The sequence below is a fragment of the Vicugna pacos genome, chromosome 10, assembly GCF_048564905.1.
Source record: "Vicugna pacos chromosome 10, VicPac4, whole genome shotgun sequence".
Classification (NCBI taxonomy): domain Eukaryota; kingdom Metazoa; phylum Chordata; class Mammalia; order Artiodactyla; family Camelidae; genus Vicugna; species Vicugna pacos.
The window spans coordinates 26,641,264-26,659,659 of NC_132996.1; the positions used below are offsets into that span (position 1 = coordinate 26,641,264).

General features: G+C 43.2%; 1 protein-coding gene across 2 annotated transcripts in view; it reads right to left on the reverse strand.

Annotated features, from left to right (window-relative positions):
• Nucleotides 1-12,043: 12,043 nt before the first annotated feature.
• The window catches only part of PPME1 (protein phosphatase methylesterase 1), a 60,706-nt gene continuing 54,353 nt past the window's right edge, over nt 12,044-18,396 (reverse strand). For both annotated transcript variants that reach the window (XM_006203339.4, XM_031681342.2), the window contains exons 12-14: nt 15,153-15,217; nt 14,595-14,662; nt 12,044-13,261 (exon numbers count right to left, since the gene is read on the reverse strand). In XM_006203339.4, the coding sequence (XP_006203401.1) occupies nt 13,243-13,261; nt 14,595-14,662; nt 15,153-15,217 (152 nt within the window). In that variant the 3' untranslated portion in view covers nt 12,044-13,242. The remainder of the gene's footprint in view (nt 13,262-14,594; nt 14,663-15,152; nt 15,218-18,396) is intronic.

Here is an 18,396-nt window from a genome sequence, read left to right on the forward strand (position 1 = left end):
GGGGGGATTTTTAGGAATGATGAGTGCACTCATAGAATGGGCCCAGAGATGGGATATATGATAGTTGGTGACAGTTTGTCTAGGTGTTGTGTTGACTTGTAGTCTCTCCTGTGGTAAGAGTAAATCTTTCTTGGTTGGTGAAACCCTCAAGGAGGGGATTTCTGACAGCTGAGTTCCTTTTGGAGCATCTGTCTTCAGGCATATGGGGAAAGGCCCTTCCTGCATTTGTTATTTTTCAACTACTTACTGCTCAAAATAATCAATATACCAAAGTGACATATTTTGGGGTGCATGTTAGCCTTCAGTGGACATACGATGACCTGTCTCCCCCAGTGCCAGAGGAACGGCCTGGGACAGAATGCTACTGTCCTGTGGGCAACACTGCTCCCCTTTCTTCACAGCTGTGGAGATCAGAGCCAGCATTCTCAGAATTGCAGGGTTGGTCTGAGATAATAAGAGCAATGGCGAACTTGGTGAGTTTATCTTGTGATGGGGACCATGCTAAGGGTTCACATGTAGCCATTATTTAATGCTCATCCCAACCCCATAAGGTCAGTATACTTATTATCCCCATTTTACAGATAAGGAGGTAGATTTAGAGAGTTAGGTAGCTTGACCAGGTCCAACTGTCTGGCTGTAAACCTTGTGTGTTGAACCACTATTTTCATGATGTCTGAGACAGATGCAGCAATTATCAAACATCTTGACCAGGTGACTAAGCCCCAAGAACTGTCTGGCTCCAAATGAAGCAACAGCTCTGTACCGAACACTCCCCAGGTCCAAGCGTGCTGTGAGGGTGATGGGGGCACAGGATGCGGTCCCTGGGTGCTGACAGCCAGTAGGGGGATAAGACAAATCCATCCAGAATTAATGTTAGTTAAGCACGATGTGAAGATGTTGCATGCATTACGAGGTGAATTCTTGAATGCTGCAATCAAGAGCAGAAGGGCTCACAGTGGCTTAGGGTAGTTGGAATGGCTTCATATGTTTATTCAAATCACATTGCCAAGGTGCCAACTCAATGCCAGGCCCTTGCCAGCACCAGGAATGGGGAAGAGAATTAGATGCTGACCCTGCCCAGACCCTCAAATCATCACAAGACAATGTAGCCACAGGTGGATACAGGGCAAGGCAGTAAAAGGCCCCCCACAGACTTCATGAGAAGGAGAGACTGACCAAGTCTCAAAGATGGGAAGGGTCTGGAAAGGGTCTGGAGAGGCACAGAAGGAGAGGCAGGGCCATGCAAACAGGGGGAAATGAGGGTCCCTAGAGCTATGAATAGAACCACCCTACTTTTGGCCAGCATGCTAGTTTCTGAAACACTTTAGCCCTCCTTCGCTTGAACCTCACCTACCGAAGGAGGAAAGGAGAGCAGGTTGTGTGGAAAGCAAGGCCCGCAATGGTCAGTGGTTTGCCTGGGGTTACATGGAAGAGCTTGGCCTGAGGGCCTGGTCTTCTGTCTCCCTCACGCTGCTCTTCCACTCATTGGTTTTCAAAGCCATGTGCCTCAATTGCACCACAACTATAGAGTCGAAAGGCCTTATTCTTTTATATCTGCACCAGTCTCCATGCCTCAGAAACTCTGACTAGTCCTGCTAGAAAGTGGTGTGTTTGTAAGGCCCCAAGCACACTTAGTGGGTAGGTAGCTATTTCTAAATAGGACTGACTGTGGATTGGTGCATAGCTTATTTATAATTTTGTTTCTTTCTTTCTTGCACTGTTCTTCAACCCTTTTTTCTAACAGCTTTGTCCAACCTGGCCTCCTGGTATTGCACTATGTATTGCTCGCCAGCTTCAATCCATGGAATATACTTTATGTTAATGACGATTATCATTGTCACTGGTACTGTATTTACCATTTACTATTGGCCAGGCACTGTGCTAAGAACTGAGGTGCACTTATCTCCTTCAGTCCTCACGATGAGATAGATACTATGATCTCCATTTTATAGGTGAGAGAAACTGAGGCAGAGAATGTGTAACTTGCCTGAGGTTACATAGCTATAAAGCGGCAAAGGCAGGATTCAAATCCAGGTCTGTCTGTCTCCAAAGATCTTAACTAGCCCTCGTAGTCTACACTACATGTTATTTTGTTGTAGTTGCTTTGCTCCCATTGGCAGTAATATCTTTTGGAGGCAACAATTTTTGAGAGGATTCTCCAGCCGTTTCTCAGGCATTGAAAAGGTCTATCCTCTATGCCTCTAATGTTTAATGGCTAAGAGCCCTGTCATGTGTAGGTATTCCTGGCTTATGTAAGTGAATCACCTCAATTCCACAGATGTACAGAGAACACCTTTTGTGTGACAAGCCCCATGCTAGGTGCCCCATGGAAATCCAATAAAATGAGGAGGCCTGTTCACTGCCCTTAAGGCAAAATTAGCACATGCCAATATAAGAATAGAGAATTTGATATAATCAAATAGAAAGCTGTGAGCTGCTCACTGTAAGGATCACAGGAGCTGGGAGAAAGGGGAAACCTGTGGCTAGAGTGGGATGAGAGAGCTTCCATGTTGTGGCCCCAGGAACACAATCGAAAGAAAGACTATGCCTGTAAAGTCTACCCAGGCAGTAAAAATAAAAGCATAAATAGATAGGACCCCATCAAACTTACAAGATTTTGCACAGCAAAGGAAACCATAAGCAAGACAAAAAGACATGTAAAATGGGACAAAATATTTGCAAAAGATGAGACTGACAAGGGCTTACTTTCCAGAATATATGAACAGCTCATACAACTTAAGAAAAAAAAAAAAACGACCCAAAGCAAAAATGGGCAGAAGACCTAAACAAGGAGTTCTCCAATGAAGACATACAAATGGCTAATAAGCACATGGGAAAATGCTCAGTATCACTAATATTGTCAGAGAAATGCAAATCAAAACTACAATGAGGTAATACCTCACATCAGTCAGAATGGCCATCATTCAAAAGTCCACAAATGACAAATGCTGGAGAGGGTGTTGGAGAAAAGGAAGCCCTCCTACACTGCTGGTGGGAATGTAGTCTGGTGCAGCAGTTATGGAAAACAGTATGGAGATTCCTCAAAAGACTGAAAATAGACTTACATGATCCAGCAGTCCCACTCCTGGGCAAATATCCAGAGGGAACCTTAATTCAAAAAGATACATGCTCTATTTACAATAGCCAAGACATGGAAACAACCTAAATGCCCATCGACAGATGAATGGATAAAGAAGCTGTGATATATTTATACAATGGAATCCTACTCATCCATAAAAAAGAATAAAACAATGCCATTTGCAGCAACATGGATAGACCTGGAGATGGTCATTCTAAGTGAAGTAAGCCAGAAAGAGAAAGAAAAACACCATATGTCACTTATATGTGGAATCTAAAAAAAAGGACGAACTTATTTATCAAACAAAAACAGACATTTAAACTTATTGTTACCAGGGGAGAAAGAGGGTGAGGAGGGATAAATTGAGATTGTGAGATTTGCAGATACTAATATATATAAAATGATAAACAACAAGTTTATATTGTATATATATATATATTGTATATATATATGTATATATATATATATTGTATAGCACAGGGAACTATATTTAATATCTTGTAACTTATGGTGAAAAAGAATATGAAATGAATATATGTTCATGTATGACCGAAGCATTGTGCTGTACACTGAAATTGACACAACATTGTAAACTGACTATACTTCAATGAAAAAAAAAATATATATATATAAAAGTAAGAATATGCCTATAGAGGGCAGGGAGCAGCTGCCACCTCACCTGTCCCCTATTCACACACAAGGGGGCAAGGAGAGCTGTCTGGGAAGAGGAAGTTGATTTTGGGGGGGGGGGGGGGTCCTTGTCCAGCAATGCCAAGGGCAGCCAGCACAAACTGCCCTTTCATGGAACCATTCAGAGTCCCGTGTTTGGGGGCCTTGGCCACTCTGGCTGGGAGAAGCCAAAGGAGAGGGAGTGTCATGGGGACATAGGGACATTTGCCTGCAGACTGCCAAACATTCAGCAAAACTAGGCAATCAGCTAAGGGAGGAGACAAACATGCCTCCTCTGTGCCAGTTATTTTGTCTCCCTTATCTTGTTCACAACAATTATTTTGGTGAGGGAGGAAAAGGAGGCTCAAAGAAAAGAATCCCTTAAGTTCACAAAGCTAGAAGCAGAGCTGGATATGGAGCTAGGGAGGTCTCCCACCATCAGCTGCTTCTAACATTTCTCTCTGAACTTTTCTCTCTTCTTCACCTTGGGATCCCCACAACTTTCTCCCACTAGGAAGCAGAGCCCCCATAGGAAGCAGAGCCTGCCTCTTTCCCTTCTTTCTCTCTGCCCCATCCTCTTTTAGTCCCTACCTTGGTAACATGACCCTTCCCATCAAATGCTTGATAGGCCTGCTTCCCCTAAGGTCTGAGTGACAGAGGTTCCTTTGTCCCTGCCAAGAGCCTACTGCTTTTGGAATGGGTAGCCCCTGGTGAAATAAAATATAATCTCAAAGGAATGAGGTGTCTATCTGGCTAAGGATTTAAGGTCATGGATCAGATGGATCCCCACAGATAACTACTGTCTTTCTCACCACATTTTTTTTTTAATTGAAGTACAGTTAGTTACATTGTGTCAATTTCTGGTATACATCTCAATGGCCCAGTCTTGCATATACATGTAATAACCTTATAAAGGTTATTACAAGATACTGAATATAGTTCCCTGTGCTACACAGAAAAAGCTTTTTTTTAAAATCTATTTTTATATATAGTGGCTAACATTTGCAAATCTTAAACTCCCAAATTATCTCTCACCACATTTTGAGATGGAGCATAACTAAAAATAATGACCATCATGCCTCCTGTCCATCTGCTTATCATCTTATGGGACCAGAGGATAGCAGTTACTTTCTCTGGCCCAGAAAGGTGAAATGACTTGTCCACAGCTACATAGTGTGTCAGTGGCGTAGCTAAGACTAGAAGGCAGATTTCCCAGCTCAGAGATCATGCTTCTTGGAAGAGGAGCACAGTGGGCAGACAGAACAGAAAAGAATCAACCAACCGTTGATGGTGTTTTCATGGGCACAGATTTCATGTGTGGCTGTCACTCATTCATTCAACTAAGCTTTACTGATGTTGCCTCTGTGCCAAGCCCTTTGCTGGGGCTGGAGTTGCTAGGATGACTCCGACTGACTGTCCTTGAAGAGCTCCTAGAGAAGAAAATCCACACAATGACCAGACTAGTGGAAAGAAGACAGGCAACATCTTACAAGAGCTCGAAGGGGCACCACTTCATCTCTGGTATAATGGGCTCATGTGACATGTGATTTAGGCCTTGAAAGAGAAGGAGGTTCGTGTGTGTGTGTGTGTGTGTGTGTGTGTGTGTGTGTTACAGAGATGTGGGAGCTTATCTCCCTAACTCACAGGTGTATAATGAGTCCTTAGATGAATGTTTCTCAAACTCACTTTCTTTTGATAAACCTAAAAATTTCTCTAGTCTTCAAAATTTGAATACATAACCCAAGAGAGAAGATTTTCTCTTTGTGTTTTTCAATCTGTTTCAGAAAACAGATTTTTTTCCCCTCTACCAATTCAAAAATTTTATCAAATATTCTTTTAAAAATTACACATAGTCCCCTAGGGGATACCATCAGCCTAGGAACTCTCACAATGCTCTCCAGGTTCTAGAGCTCTGGAATTTCTATTTTTAACTCTCTTGCAACAAAAAAAGGAAATAGGAATTGTTAGTGGGCTCATCATGGAGGAGCAAGGCAGTCTATGCTGCTGCCTCTGCTCAGTCAGTTCTCTCTCTGGTCACCGCTGAGCCTCGTCAGCCCTCTGGTGCCTGAGGCCAGAGAAAGCCTTCCTCCCTCTCAGCTCCCTGGGCTCTTGGGTTGCAGGCCTAGGGACAAGCAAGGCAAGCCTCCAGTGCCTGGGCCAGCCAGCATCAGCCCACATGCCTGATTCCAGAGCCCCCTGTAGGGTTCTGCCCAGGATCAGCCCGCTCACCCTCTTCCTCCACATCTGGCTGACTTGGAATGCAAAAACTAGAGAAACACAGTGAGGTACCACCTCACAGTGACTAGTATGGCTATAATTTTTTTAAAGATGAAAATAACAAGTGTTGGAGAGGATGTGGAGAAATCGGAACCCTCATACATTGCTAATAGGAATGTAAAATGCAGCTCCTGTGGAAAATGGTTTGTCAGTTCCTCAAAAAGTTAACACTTCTTATATATCCAAAATAATTGAAAGCAGGGACTCAAAATAAATATTTACACACCCACGTTCATAGCAGCATTATTCACAACAGTCAAAAGGTGGAAACAGCCCAACAACAGATGAATGGATAAACAAATTGTGGCATATACATGCAATGGAATACTATTCAGCCACAAAGAGGAATGAAATTTTGATATATGCTTTAACACAGATGGATCTTGAATTATGCTAAGTGAAAAGCCAGACACAGAAGAATAAATATTCTATGATTCCACTTACATAAGGTACCTGGAATAGGCAAATTCACAGAGACAGAAAGTAAATTAGAGGTTTCCAGGGGCTGGGGAGAGGGCGAAAGGAAGAACTGTTTGGTAGGTACAGCATTTATGCTGGGGAAGATGAAACATTTTGAGTGTAAGTGGTGATGGGTACACAGTATTATGAATGTAATTAATGCCACTGAATCATATATGTACAAATGGTTAAAATAATAAATACTATATTATGAATATTTTATTGCAGTTAAAAAGCTGCTAAATATTTGAGAAGGACGTTCCTAGTCCAGAGAAGGGTTTACAGTCCTTGACTGGCACTGCAAATCAAATCAAACTAATTCTGTTCTGCCTGAGAGCAGCCCTACTTGGTAGAGCTGAGTGGGGAACCAATGGACCTCGGATCTAAGGCTTTTGCCTTGGTGTCCCCTACCTCTGAGAGTCCCAATCAGGATGAATTCATCCCACTTGTTCTTAGCACCATGGTATTTTCTGCTCTTCATCCCAACACTGCAGGAAGCACCTATTTGTATACTCAGTTTCATTTAACCCTTATGACACCTTATGAATTAAGGATTATTAATTTTTTCAGTGAAGAACCTGAAGTTCTAAACAAAGTGATGTGCCAAAGGTCACCCAGCTGATAAGTGGCTGAACTGAGCTTGGAGCATGTATCCTGTCACCAGGCCCTAATCTTCTTCACAAACCTGGCTCACCCCTTGTCTCTTTCCCAGAATCTTCGGGAGTGACAAGACATGCACTGGTCTGGGAGTCTGGTGACCTGAGCCCTAGTCCAGATTGTGCTATTGTGTGACCTTGGGCAAATCACTTTCTTCAGCAGAGCTCTCATTTCCTCATCTGTAGGATGGCACTACTAATTTGCCCTACAACCTCCATGGAGTTGTGAGGTCTCAAAAGGCTGTAAGTGTGCTTTGTAAATGGTATATAGTGCATTGTGTCAGTTATTCTAAGTTTACATTTGATTAGCCATTGATATGTGGTATCATCATCGATCATCACTCAGTTAACTACCCAGTTAACTGTTCCCTCCATCCACCTGTAAGAGGCCAGCTACTTGGCTAGTCTCAGCTTCCAAGGTTTTGCCTGGCTACAGGCTGGGGTTTTCGAGCAAACTGCTGGGAGAGGAAGCCAGCTCTAGGAATATGGGAGCCTCCTGCGTTTACATAACTTTCTGAGCCCTGGACCCAGACGGAGAATGTGTTGACACTGGCCGCTGATGGGGCAGCCAGCTGGGGCAGGAGAAGAGTTGGCTCGAAGATTACAAACAAAACACAGTCCCTGCAGGGAAGAGTAGGACTGCTGTTTGCTTTCTCCACTCCTGCTGTAGACTGTCTTCTTGCTTTTCCCTAGTTAAAAGTCTTCACTTTTTAACTCCCCACCTCCAGTTCTGATGATAGGCCCTTGATGACAACTTAAGGGTCTTTGGCTCCTCACTGTCCAAATCAGTTTGTCTTATTCATTCCACCTCTGAAATATCGAGCCTTTCTCCATCTCTCATCTCTGCAGCCACTGTCCTAGTTAAGTATACCTTTGCCTTTTACCTGGACTACCACTGCCTGTTTACTGCTGTCCCTGCCTCTAGTCTGGTGCCTGCCAGTCCATCTATATGGATACCAGAGTGGCTTTCCTTAACTTCTGACAACTCGCCATCTTACCACTCAAGGCCTTTATATCCTGTCTCCTGCTGCCTCTCCTGTCACAGCTTCTACTCCAGCCATACTAACCATACTAATCCTCCAGCTGTATCAGACTGACTTTCAAGTCTCCTGGGCTTGTGCATGCTGTCCCCTCTCCCTGCAATATACTTGCCTTCCTTCTCTACCTCCGCCTTGTCATGATACTTCAAAGCTCAACTTAAATGCTACTTACTTTGTGAATCCATCCCTGGCTAGTTTCCAAAAAGGTATAGTTGTCTCCCTCCCTTTGGACAATGTAGTCAGTTTCTGTAATGGTCTATCTAGACTATGAGCTCATTTGAAGGGCCTCATTATTCATTTATCTCTGTCTCCAAAGTCCACTGGAGGCTAGGCACAAATAAAGTGCTCAGGTTTGCTTAATCAGCATATAAATGCTCATAACGGTAGGTTTAGAAGAGGGAAACACCAACAAGTTATGCCCAACTTTCCTCATGCCTTCGCATCCTCTCAATCTCAAGACATTCCCCCCGCCATTAGATCTGTGTCTACTCCCAACGTTTGCCTACCTTCTTCTTTTGGGGAGTTTTCCTTGGACATTCTTTAGTGTGCGTGTCTGACAGAATGGCCTCTAGTTTGACCCAAATATGTTCCTTCTGGCTCTGTAGAAATCCTTCATTTAAAGGGTCCAAGGGTCTGTTTTATTCTCTTCTGAGTTTGGAGTGCTGATCTGTAGGCTTCACAAGGATGTTGTTACATCCAACACATAGTAGGTGCTCCTTAAAGATACGTTGTGTGAACATACATGAACAGTCTTTTCTCTGCTGGGGTACAGTAGAAGGTTCAAAGATGCTGCCACCTCGCAGCCATGTCTGTGGGCAAGTCATTTCACATCTCTGAAATTCAGCTTCCTTGCCTTTAAATTGGGGGAAAACTGGACAGCTACATGTAAAAGAATGAAATTAGAACATTCTCTAACACCATATACAAAAAGAAATTAAAAATAGAATACAGACCTAAATATAAGACTGGTGGATACTATAAAATGCCTAGAGGAAAACAGGCAGAACACTCTGACATAAATCACAGCAATATTTTTTTTAGATTTGTCTCCTAGAGTAATAGAAATAAAAGCAAAAATAAACAGATGGGACCTAATTAAACTTAAAGGCTTTTGCACAGTAAACAAAACCATAAACGAAATGAAAGGACAACCTATGGACTGGAAGAAAATATTTGCAAATTATATGACAGACAAAGGATTAGTTCCCAAATTATACAAACAATTCATACAGCTTAATATAAAAACAAACAAACCAACCCAATCAAAAAATGGGCAGAAGACCTAAATAGACATTTCTTCAAAGAAGACATGCAGATGGCCAACAGGCATATGAAAAGATGCAACACATCACTAATTAACAGAGAAATGCAAATCAAAACACTGGTCAGAATGCCCATCATCAAAAAGAGCACAAACAATGAATGCTGGAGAGGGTATGCAAAAAAGGGAACCCTTCTACACTGTTGGTGGGAATGTAAATTGGTGCAGCCACTGTGGAGAACAGTATGGAGGTTCCTTTTAAAACTAAAAATAGAGTTACAAAAAAAAAAAAAAGTTACCATATGATCCAGCAATCCCAATTCTGGGCATATATCTGGAAAAGACAAAAACTCTAATTCAAAAAGACAAATGCACCCCAATGTTCATAGCAGCACTATTTACAACAGCCAAGACATGGAAACAACCTGAATCTCCATCGACAGAAGAATGGATAAAGAAGATGTGGTACATATACATAATGGAATATTACTCAGCCATAAAAAGAATGAAATAATACCATTGGCAGTAACATGGATGGACCTACAGATTATCATACTAAGTGAAGTAAGTCAGCTAGAGAAAGACAAATATCATATGATATCTCATATGTGAAATCTAAAAAAAGATACAAATTTTATTTACAAACCAAAAATAGACTCACAGACATAGAAAACAAACTATGATTACCAGAGGGGAAAGGGCGGGGGGGAGAGATAAATTAGGAGTTTAGGATTAACTGATACACATTACTATATATAAAATAGATAAACAACAAGGACCTACTGTATACCACAGGGAACTACATTCAACATCTTATAATAACCTATAATAGAAAAGAATCTGAAAAAGAATAGGTATAAATATGCATAACTGAATCACTTTGCTGTACACTTGAAACTAACACAACATTGTAAATCAACTATACTTCAATTAAAAATAATTTATGTGAACTTAAAAAATAACAATGAAAGATAAATTGGAGATAATAATGCCTATACTTCCTCACAAGGATACAAAGGATAAAGATGTAGGTGACTAGCACAGTATCTAACACAAAGCTCAATGAACGTTTCATTCATTCTCAGTCTCCATCCATCAAGCCTGGTCATCATCCTCTTGCTCTTCTAAGTCTGGTATCTGTACCAAAATGACCTCTGCTCAGAGTCCCCTTTACTGTCTAGGAGGCAGCATGAAGAGAAAACAACCTAGGTTTGAATTCTGACATGACCACTTCTGAGCTATATAAATTTCGATCTGATGTCTATCTGTAAAAGGAAAACATCACTTACCTCATAGGGTTGCTATGAATTAGCTGATGCTCAAACTTTAATGACAGGTATGACTTGCCTGGTGAACAGAAGTGGCTGATGTGGACCCCGAAAAGCATACATTTGACCATGCTGCCCCCTTGTGAACAGAGGACTCAGAGCCCAGCAGAGACCTTGGCCTGCCCCTGCCCACCCAAAGGGCTTGGTTGTGGGGGTGCAGATCACACAAAAGGCACTTTTCTTCTCTGCTAGGGACTCACGATTTACTGAGAAATAATTTAGTGAACATCTAAACCAGAACGTCTCAGAATTAATGTGCTTGTTGGAATGTACATCAGTACTGACTCAATAGGTCTGGGGTAGGAACAAAATCTTCCAGATACTGATGCTACTGGCCCACAGACCACTTTGAGTAAAGAAGGTCATAAGTATAATATGGGAGTGACATGTTAGGAACTATTTATAAAGTGCCTACTCTGCTTCAGTTACTGGGAAACCCTGTTAACTTATATTCACTTTTGTAGTCCTCACAACCCTGTGGGGTAAATACTATTGAGCTCCACTTTTCAGATGAGGAAACTGCAGCACAAAGAAGTACACAGCTATCTCACACAGCCAGTCAAGGATGGGCCTTAGGTTCTAAATGAGGTAGCCTGGCTCCAAAGCCTACTAGGAAGAGGACCCAACAGAAGTAGAGAATAACCAGGGGAGGGACTGTGGCAAAGAAGAGGGGATACAGAACAGAGAATAGACAGGGTTTGATGGCAGACTGGATATGGATGTAAGAGAAGGAGCCAGCTAGGGTGCTTTGGCTGCCTGGTTTGGACACATGGAGAGATGGTGGTACCTACTACTACTGAGCTAGGAATAATGGGGGGAAGAAAAAGTTTTAGGGGGAAGGTGAGTTCAGTTTAGGAATGGTCAATATGAGTGGCTTCTGGTCATCTGAGAGAGAGATGAAGAAGCGGACGGACTTAAGTGTCTAGAGTTCAGGAGATGATCTAGGTTGTGAACAAAGTTTGGGTGCTGGCAGATGTGAAGCCCTGAGTATCTGACGTCATGTGGCCAGTGCATAGACTGTCCTGTTCTGGGTCAAAGTCAACACAGAAAATAACTGGAAGAGATGAGACTGAAATCCAGTCTCTGGCTGCAGTGGAGGCTGGCTCTGTCCATTCCACTGGGCATTCTGGATCTGGGAAGCAGGCAGAGCATAAGATGTTGATAGGCTGTAGGAAAGGTTTTTCGGAGCTCTATGGTGACTAAATCCAATAAACTATCCCGTGCCCCCAGATCAACAAAAATAAGGACAACTCCATAGAGAAAGACCAGATAGATAAAGGTTGGGGGATATTTATTTTCTTTAAACAAGGTCATAAATTAACAAAGACACAAAGAAGGTCCCAGGATCCGGACCCTGCAGCAGGACAGGGGTAGGAGGTTGTTGGGTGGAAAGGTGGAGGGAGCTATGCATCACCTAAGACAGTCACAGAAGAGATGGGCTGCTGGAGACTGCCCCTCTCTGCCCTTGGAAATGGCGTGCCTGGGCAGCAGGGGGAGGCCGCAATGCTTTGATGAGGCAGCTGGAAGAAGGCAAAGATTGAGGATGCTGGGCTGTACTGTTTCTATGAAGAGTGGAATGAATACCACAAATCGCTAAGATAAGCTGTGGGTTTAGAAGAGGCAAGTGGGCACTCTGCACATCTCCAGGGACCAATTATGAAAATGGTTAAATTTGCTTTTTAAAAACAACTCCATGGGCTCTAGTCCGTGGCTTTGTGCATGGGCTGTATTCAACCTGGGCTGCTCCGTGGCAAGTGAAGTCTCAAGAGGCCCCTGGAGCAGCCTGGTTTCAGCCCAGGGCAGGTGCCCAGACACGTGGGAGTGGGACAGTGGGCTCTCCCCAGATGGGAAGTCATGTGCTTGGACTGGCTGGACCTGATTTTCAGGCTGGTTTCTTGCGATGCTATCCACTACACTTTCCTGTACCTAAGGGTGGGATCCTGGCTTCTCTGGATCTTCCAAGCCTAGAATAGTAAGACTGGGATAAAAAGGTACCCTACTGGTGTTTTATTTGAAAGGGAAAAATAAGGACCACCCTGCACATGGTCCATCCTGTAAGGTAGGGCAGGACCATGGCAAGAACAATCTCAAGGAATGGAGGTCCCTGAGCCTGGAGAAACATCTGAACCCAGGTACATTGCCTAATGCTAGGAACAGGGGCCCAGGGCGGCAGTTCTGATGGCTTCACCTTAGGCAAGGCAGGGAGAACAGGCAGGGGCTACCCCTGAACTGGAAAGGGATAGAGGCTAGGGAGCCTTAGCCTGCGGAGGCTGATGTTGGTCAAAGGCCCTGGAACACAATGCTTTTGGCAGGAATACACAAAAGGGTTGGTACATCTGGGGATGCCCGTCTATAGGGAGCCGGTGTCACATGGTCGGGCAGGATGGTGAGGAGACAGCGGCATCACAGTGGCCTCTGGTGCGATGTATTTACAACAGAGCTCAATGTTGAGGGAGGGATGGATAGCAGGTCACTAACAGCCAGGAAACACACTGTGAAGAGTAGAAAGAGAAAGGAAGACAAATGTGACTGTCACTAGCTTTTCCCCTGTTTACCCTGTCTCCTCCAGGAAGCCCTCCCTAACAATCATCAAGGTCCTTGCAGATCTCAATCACCTCTTCAGGGCTAAACACAGAGTCTGCTCTCAGTGTACTGCTGACTTGATCAAGGATCCAAATGGGCCAGGGGCCCCAAAAACTGGTTATTAGGAGAAATTAAATCTTTACTGTTGATTCCTGGATTCATCAATGGTCAGCTGCTTGAGGAGTAGTTTGGCATGAGGGAATCACTTGTGTTGTTCTCTGTACCAGGCTCCTGTCCTCATTTCCAGTACTTTCCCTGCCTTGTCATTCTCACCTCCCAGGCCCTGGCATTCAGAACTCTGTAACACAGAAACCATTTCTTTTTCTTCAACATTTCTTCTTCTTCAAACTTCCGGAGGGTGGGGAACAAGTTCCCTTAGACCCTCACCAAAATCAGATAAGAGACTTTTCAACTGGCAGGTGTGACTCTCCACTAGGCTTGTGGACTCTCTGAGGATCAGAAGACTTCTGTAGCACAGATGAGGTGGGGCCAGGACCATGTGGTTTGGGTCACCAAGTCTCTTCTTCCTCCTCCTCAACAAAGAGACCAACTGCGTCTCCCTAATCAGACAAAGAGCTTCCTACAATGAAAGGCATCCTTTTTCCTTTTAGACCCAGCAGTTCTCATCTGGGAATGACTTTGCCTCCCTTGAGACACTTGGTAAAAACTAGAAACATTTTTGCTTATAATGACTGTGTGTGTTGGGGGTGCTACTGGCTTCTAGTATGTAAAGGCCAGGAATGTTGTAAACATCTGTGTTAAATGCATAGAACAGCCCCCACCACAAAAGATTACTGGCCCCAAACATTAATAGTGCTGAGGCTGGAAACCATGCTCCAGATCTCTACACAGCCTTCAAGGCCTGCCCTGCCTTCCTCAACAGGAGAGCAGGAGATGGCATACGGAACTTCTTCAAGAGCCTGGAAAAGGATGGATTCCCATCCCAGCCTCCACAGGAAGGGGCATCTCAAGAAGATGATCACATCACAATGGGGGTAAGGAACTAGGCACAATTTAATGTCTGCTCAGCAGCAATCTACTGGACCAGAGCACACAGCAACAACCAACCATGGCTTTGCAGAAATACACACACTGGGCTCAGTGATGAGGAGGAAGAAGAAAGGAATGGTGACCCAAACCAGGCAGAGATATTTACAACCTTACAATATCATTTACAACCAGCAAATATCTCTTTGTTGGAGTTGGCCAGCACTGCTGGGCTCCTTCAACCTTTGTACTTACCACTGGAATCCACCGATGGGCTCTGCAAATCTATGCCGGATCAGGAAAGTGGCAACAGCTTCAGCTACCTGGAAAAGGGAGAGATACTCCAGGCCATGGGAAGGGTAGCAGTGGGGGCTCAGCCATGGACGTTCTGTGGGCTTCTGTTGGAAGACCAGGCTCTACAGTGGATTCATGGGTCCCATGTGTCTGGGAAGCTTGAAATCAAAAGGACCTGGGTCCTGGTAGGGATAAGAGACTCTTCCCCTATCATCTTTGCCAGGGATGGCTCCAGAGAAGTCAACAGGAATGATGTGAAGGCTTATTTATCCCCTTAGAGTTACAAAGCACATTTTTCCTATAGGAGGATATTAATTCTTAACTGTGACTGTGGTTTAGGGAGCAGTTTCTACCCCAATTATCCCTTCTTCCATCTGGATTTCAGTGGTAATGGAAAAGTAGGCCCCACAGCAGCTGCTGCGGACAACACAGGCTGACTCAGAGGCTTGTTCTATCTTCTGTGAGATCCAAGGTTACCCTTACAGTAGTCCTTTTAGAGTCATCAAGCACCAGACTCACCTTGTCTGGAGCATCCTCATGGACTGCGTGGCCACACTGGGGTAGGACCTGCATCTGGAATTTTCCTGGGGAAGAAACAAGCCAAAGCCATCTCAGGGACTAAACCAGCCCTATCCTTACCATCTCTGCAGCCTCAGAGGTGACTCCAGGAGGCCAGGACCTTGCCATCCCCCATCCCACTCCCACCCACACTCTGGACCCAATTACCAAGTCTTTGAAGAAGATAGTAATACTTGAAATTGTAACTTTGAGCAAATCATTTTCCCTTCACTTTTTCCTTCTGCAACTATTTAGTGTGCATTTACTTTGGGCCAGACACAGGAAGAAACAGTTCCTGTTTGCACTATAGTCTAGTGGGAGAGCAAAACATAAAAACCAGTAATTTAATGCAGTATGTAGTTCCTATGATAACACTGAGCACATGGAACTGAAAGAACACAGGAAGGTGGCTTTGCAATCAAACAGGAATCCAAGAAGGCTTCCCACACAGAAAAAAATAGCATACACAAAGAAAAGGAAGACAAAATGGTATTTACTCCTGGAAAGAAAAATTCTGATGCTCATGAAGACCAGAGTTAACAGTGAGGCTGGAGAGGTAAACAGGGACCATACTGTCAACGGTTTGTAAGCTATTTTAAGGATTTTTAGATTTATTATTACAATAATAAGTTACCATTTGAATACTTAACTATGTGCCAGACACAGTACTAAGCACTTTCTCACACTGTCTTACAGAACACTGTAAGCTCACAACTAACATGATAGCTATTAAGAGTCAACAGAGATGACTGATAAAGCAAGACCTTTAAGCAGACTAAAGAGTATGGGACCCAGAGCTCCCATAGGTAGAGAGAGCAAATTCTCAGAGCCTCAGTATCTCCATTTACAAATAAGGGAGTAAGCTCTGGAAGTCCTTCTGGCTATCACATTCTGTGATTCTTACCCCAGTTACACAGTGCTTTAAAAAAATTTCAAAATACTTATCTATCCATTTTTTACATTGCTTCTCAAATTCACCCTATAAAATTAAGCAGAACAAATACTGAAATTCTTTTTTGAGATGATGAAACTGAGGCCATGATTAGTGAAGTGATTTTTCCAAGGCCGCTTAATTAGTTAGCAGAGGAACTATAAGACCATCCTACCCAGTAAGATACAGCTTATGCTCCTCCTCTTACAGTAAGCTGCCTCTTGGTGTTCTAGCCGAGTCTCTCCCTTGTATCTCCTAATGTAATGCATTTTGATCCAAACACACAGCAGCTTGTGCCCCTCTTGTTCTTAAGCTATTAACTATATGCCACTGGTGCTTGCCTCCCCAGGAGTGTCATTTCCATAAGAATAGGGTTAGTATCATTCCTTGCTCTATATTCTTAATAGGGCACAACGCAGGGCTAGACATTGAGTAAGTGCTCAATAAGACTTGGATGACTGAACGATTGAGCAAATAACCTGATCAAGCTTACAACTCAAACCACCCTGGCCTTGAAGACTAGAGATGCATTTTTCATTCTTCTTTGGAAGAGTGGGTATAAGGAATCAGGGAGAACTCACACATCCTAACATCACTGTGCCCAGTACACATAGAATAACATAATCATGCATAATCCTCACAATTATTGTATGAAGTGGGCATATTTCCACCCCTCCACCCCCAGCAATCTTACAGATAAGGAACTTTAGGTTCAGCGAGCCTAAGTTACTCACCAAAGTTGCACTATGAATGAATGCTGGGTTTCTAGGATTCAATAACTAATTCAGCTGGTTTAAACACAGTGCTGGGAAGACTGTGGTTTGGAATCTATACTGACTTAGACATCTCCTTTTGTTTTAAGTCATCCCTCATCCCAGCCATTTACTCTCTATACATACTCATGGGATGCTCTGAAAGAGAAGGTGGTTATGGCATAATCCTTACTGGGGATACAGTGGGGGCAACTAATGAGGAATTGTGAGTGCCTCCTGGACACAATGAAGCCATCATTTATCTTACTTCCCCAATATGCAATTGTATTGAGATATTTCATTATCTCCATTTTATAGATGAAGAAACTCAGAATGAAAGAAATTAGTAATTCATTCAGGCCAAAAAACCAGTAAGAGTGATTCAAACCCAGGACTATCTGCTTCCAAGGCTGGTGATCAACACTGGTTCCAAATACTGTTTCAATTGAGATTAACTGCTTTCAGATACAATCAGGGTCATGTCTGATTCCTCTGTGGGCCAGCATCAAGCATATGTTTTATACAGAAAGAGTGCTGAGAAAAGGTCTGCTTGATTGAATTCAAGGAAAAATGTCTAAGCTCAGAATTACCAATATCAGTGCCATAAAAATCACATAGCCCCAGCCCATGGTCCTGCTCAAGGCCTCAGGACACTATGTAGTTGGGGGAAGGGAAGGGGATGAAGGTCTTGGGCCAGAGTTCAATAAATCATTCAGGAGCCTCTAAACAACTATTATCAAGGAATATAGCCCCCTTCTCTATGGAGAGCTTGAGGAGAGCTAAAAGAACAGTTTGAGGGACCCAAGAAACATCCAAGTAGAGATTTCCAGCAGGTTTGATACATGGACCAGGTGTGGAGCTCAGGAGAGATGTTTGAGTCAGATGTTTAGCTCTGGGAGTTATCAGGATGTAAACAGGAGACGTGAGATTGCCCAGGGAGAGTAAGTAGAAAAGAAGGAAAGTCAAGAACAGAATTTGCTTAAGCCTGAAAACTTGCCATTGAAGTTGGCACCTCTTCTTCCTATAACCCAATGTTGCCAATGCCCATTGACTTTACCTTCACCAAGCCTTTCATCTGTACTAAACCAAGAGCTTCTATGAAACTGGTTCTACTGCTTCCACAGTCATCTAGCCAACAAACCTGGACCTGAGCACAACATGTCACTTTCCTACTCATTATACCTCGCAATCCTTGTGAGGTTGCCATCAATTTTCTCATTTTATAGATTGAGAAAACTAAAGCTAAGGCAGGTCAAGTAACTTGCCCAGGGTAAAAAAATTAGTAGGAAAGAAGCAGTACTCAAACCCAGTTCTCCCAATCTCAGAGCCCTTGCTTTTACCATCTCATTATGCCGTCTTCTAAAAAGAGATTATACCTTTTTGTATCTGGATTATCTTGGGCCTTTCCCTTTCCTAAGAATTCTAACAATAATAAAAATACTGATCGGTATTCAGAATACCTCCTTTCACAATATTATATATCTGTATGGAATACTTTATAGTTTGTAATGCCCCTTTATAG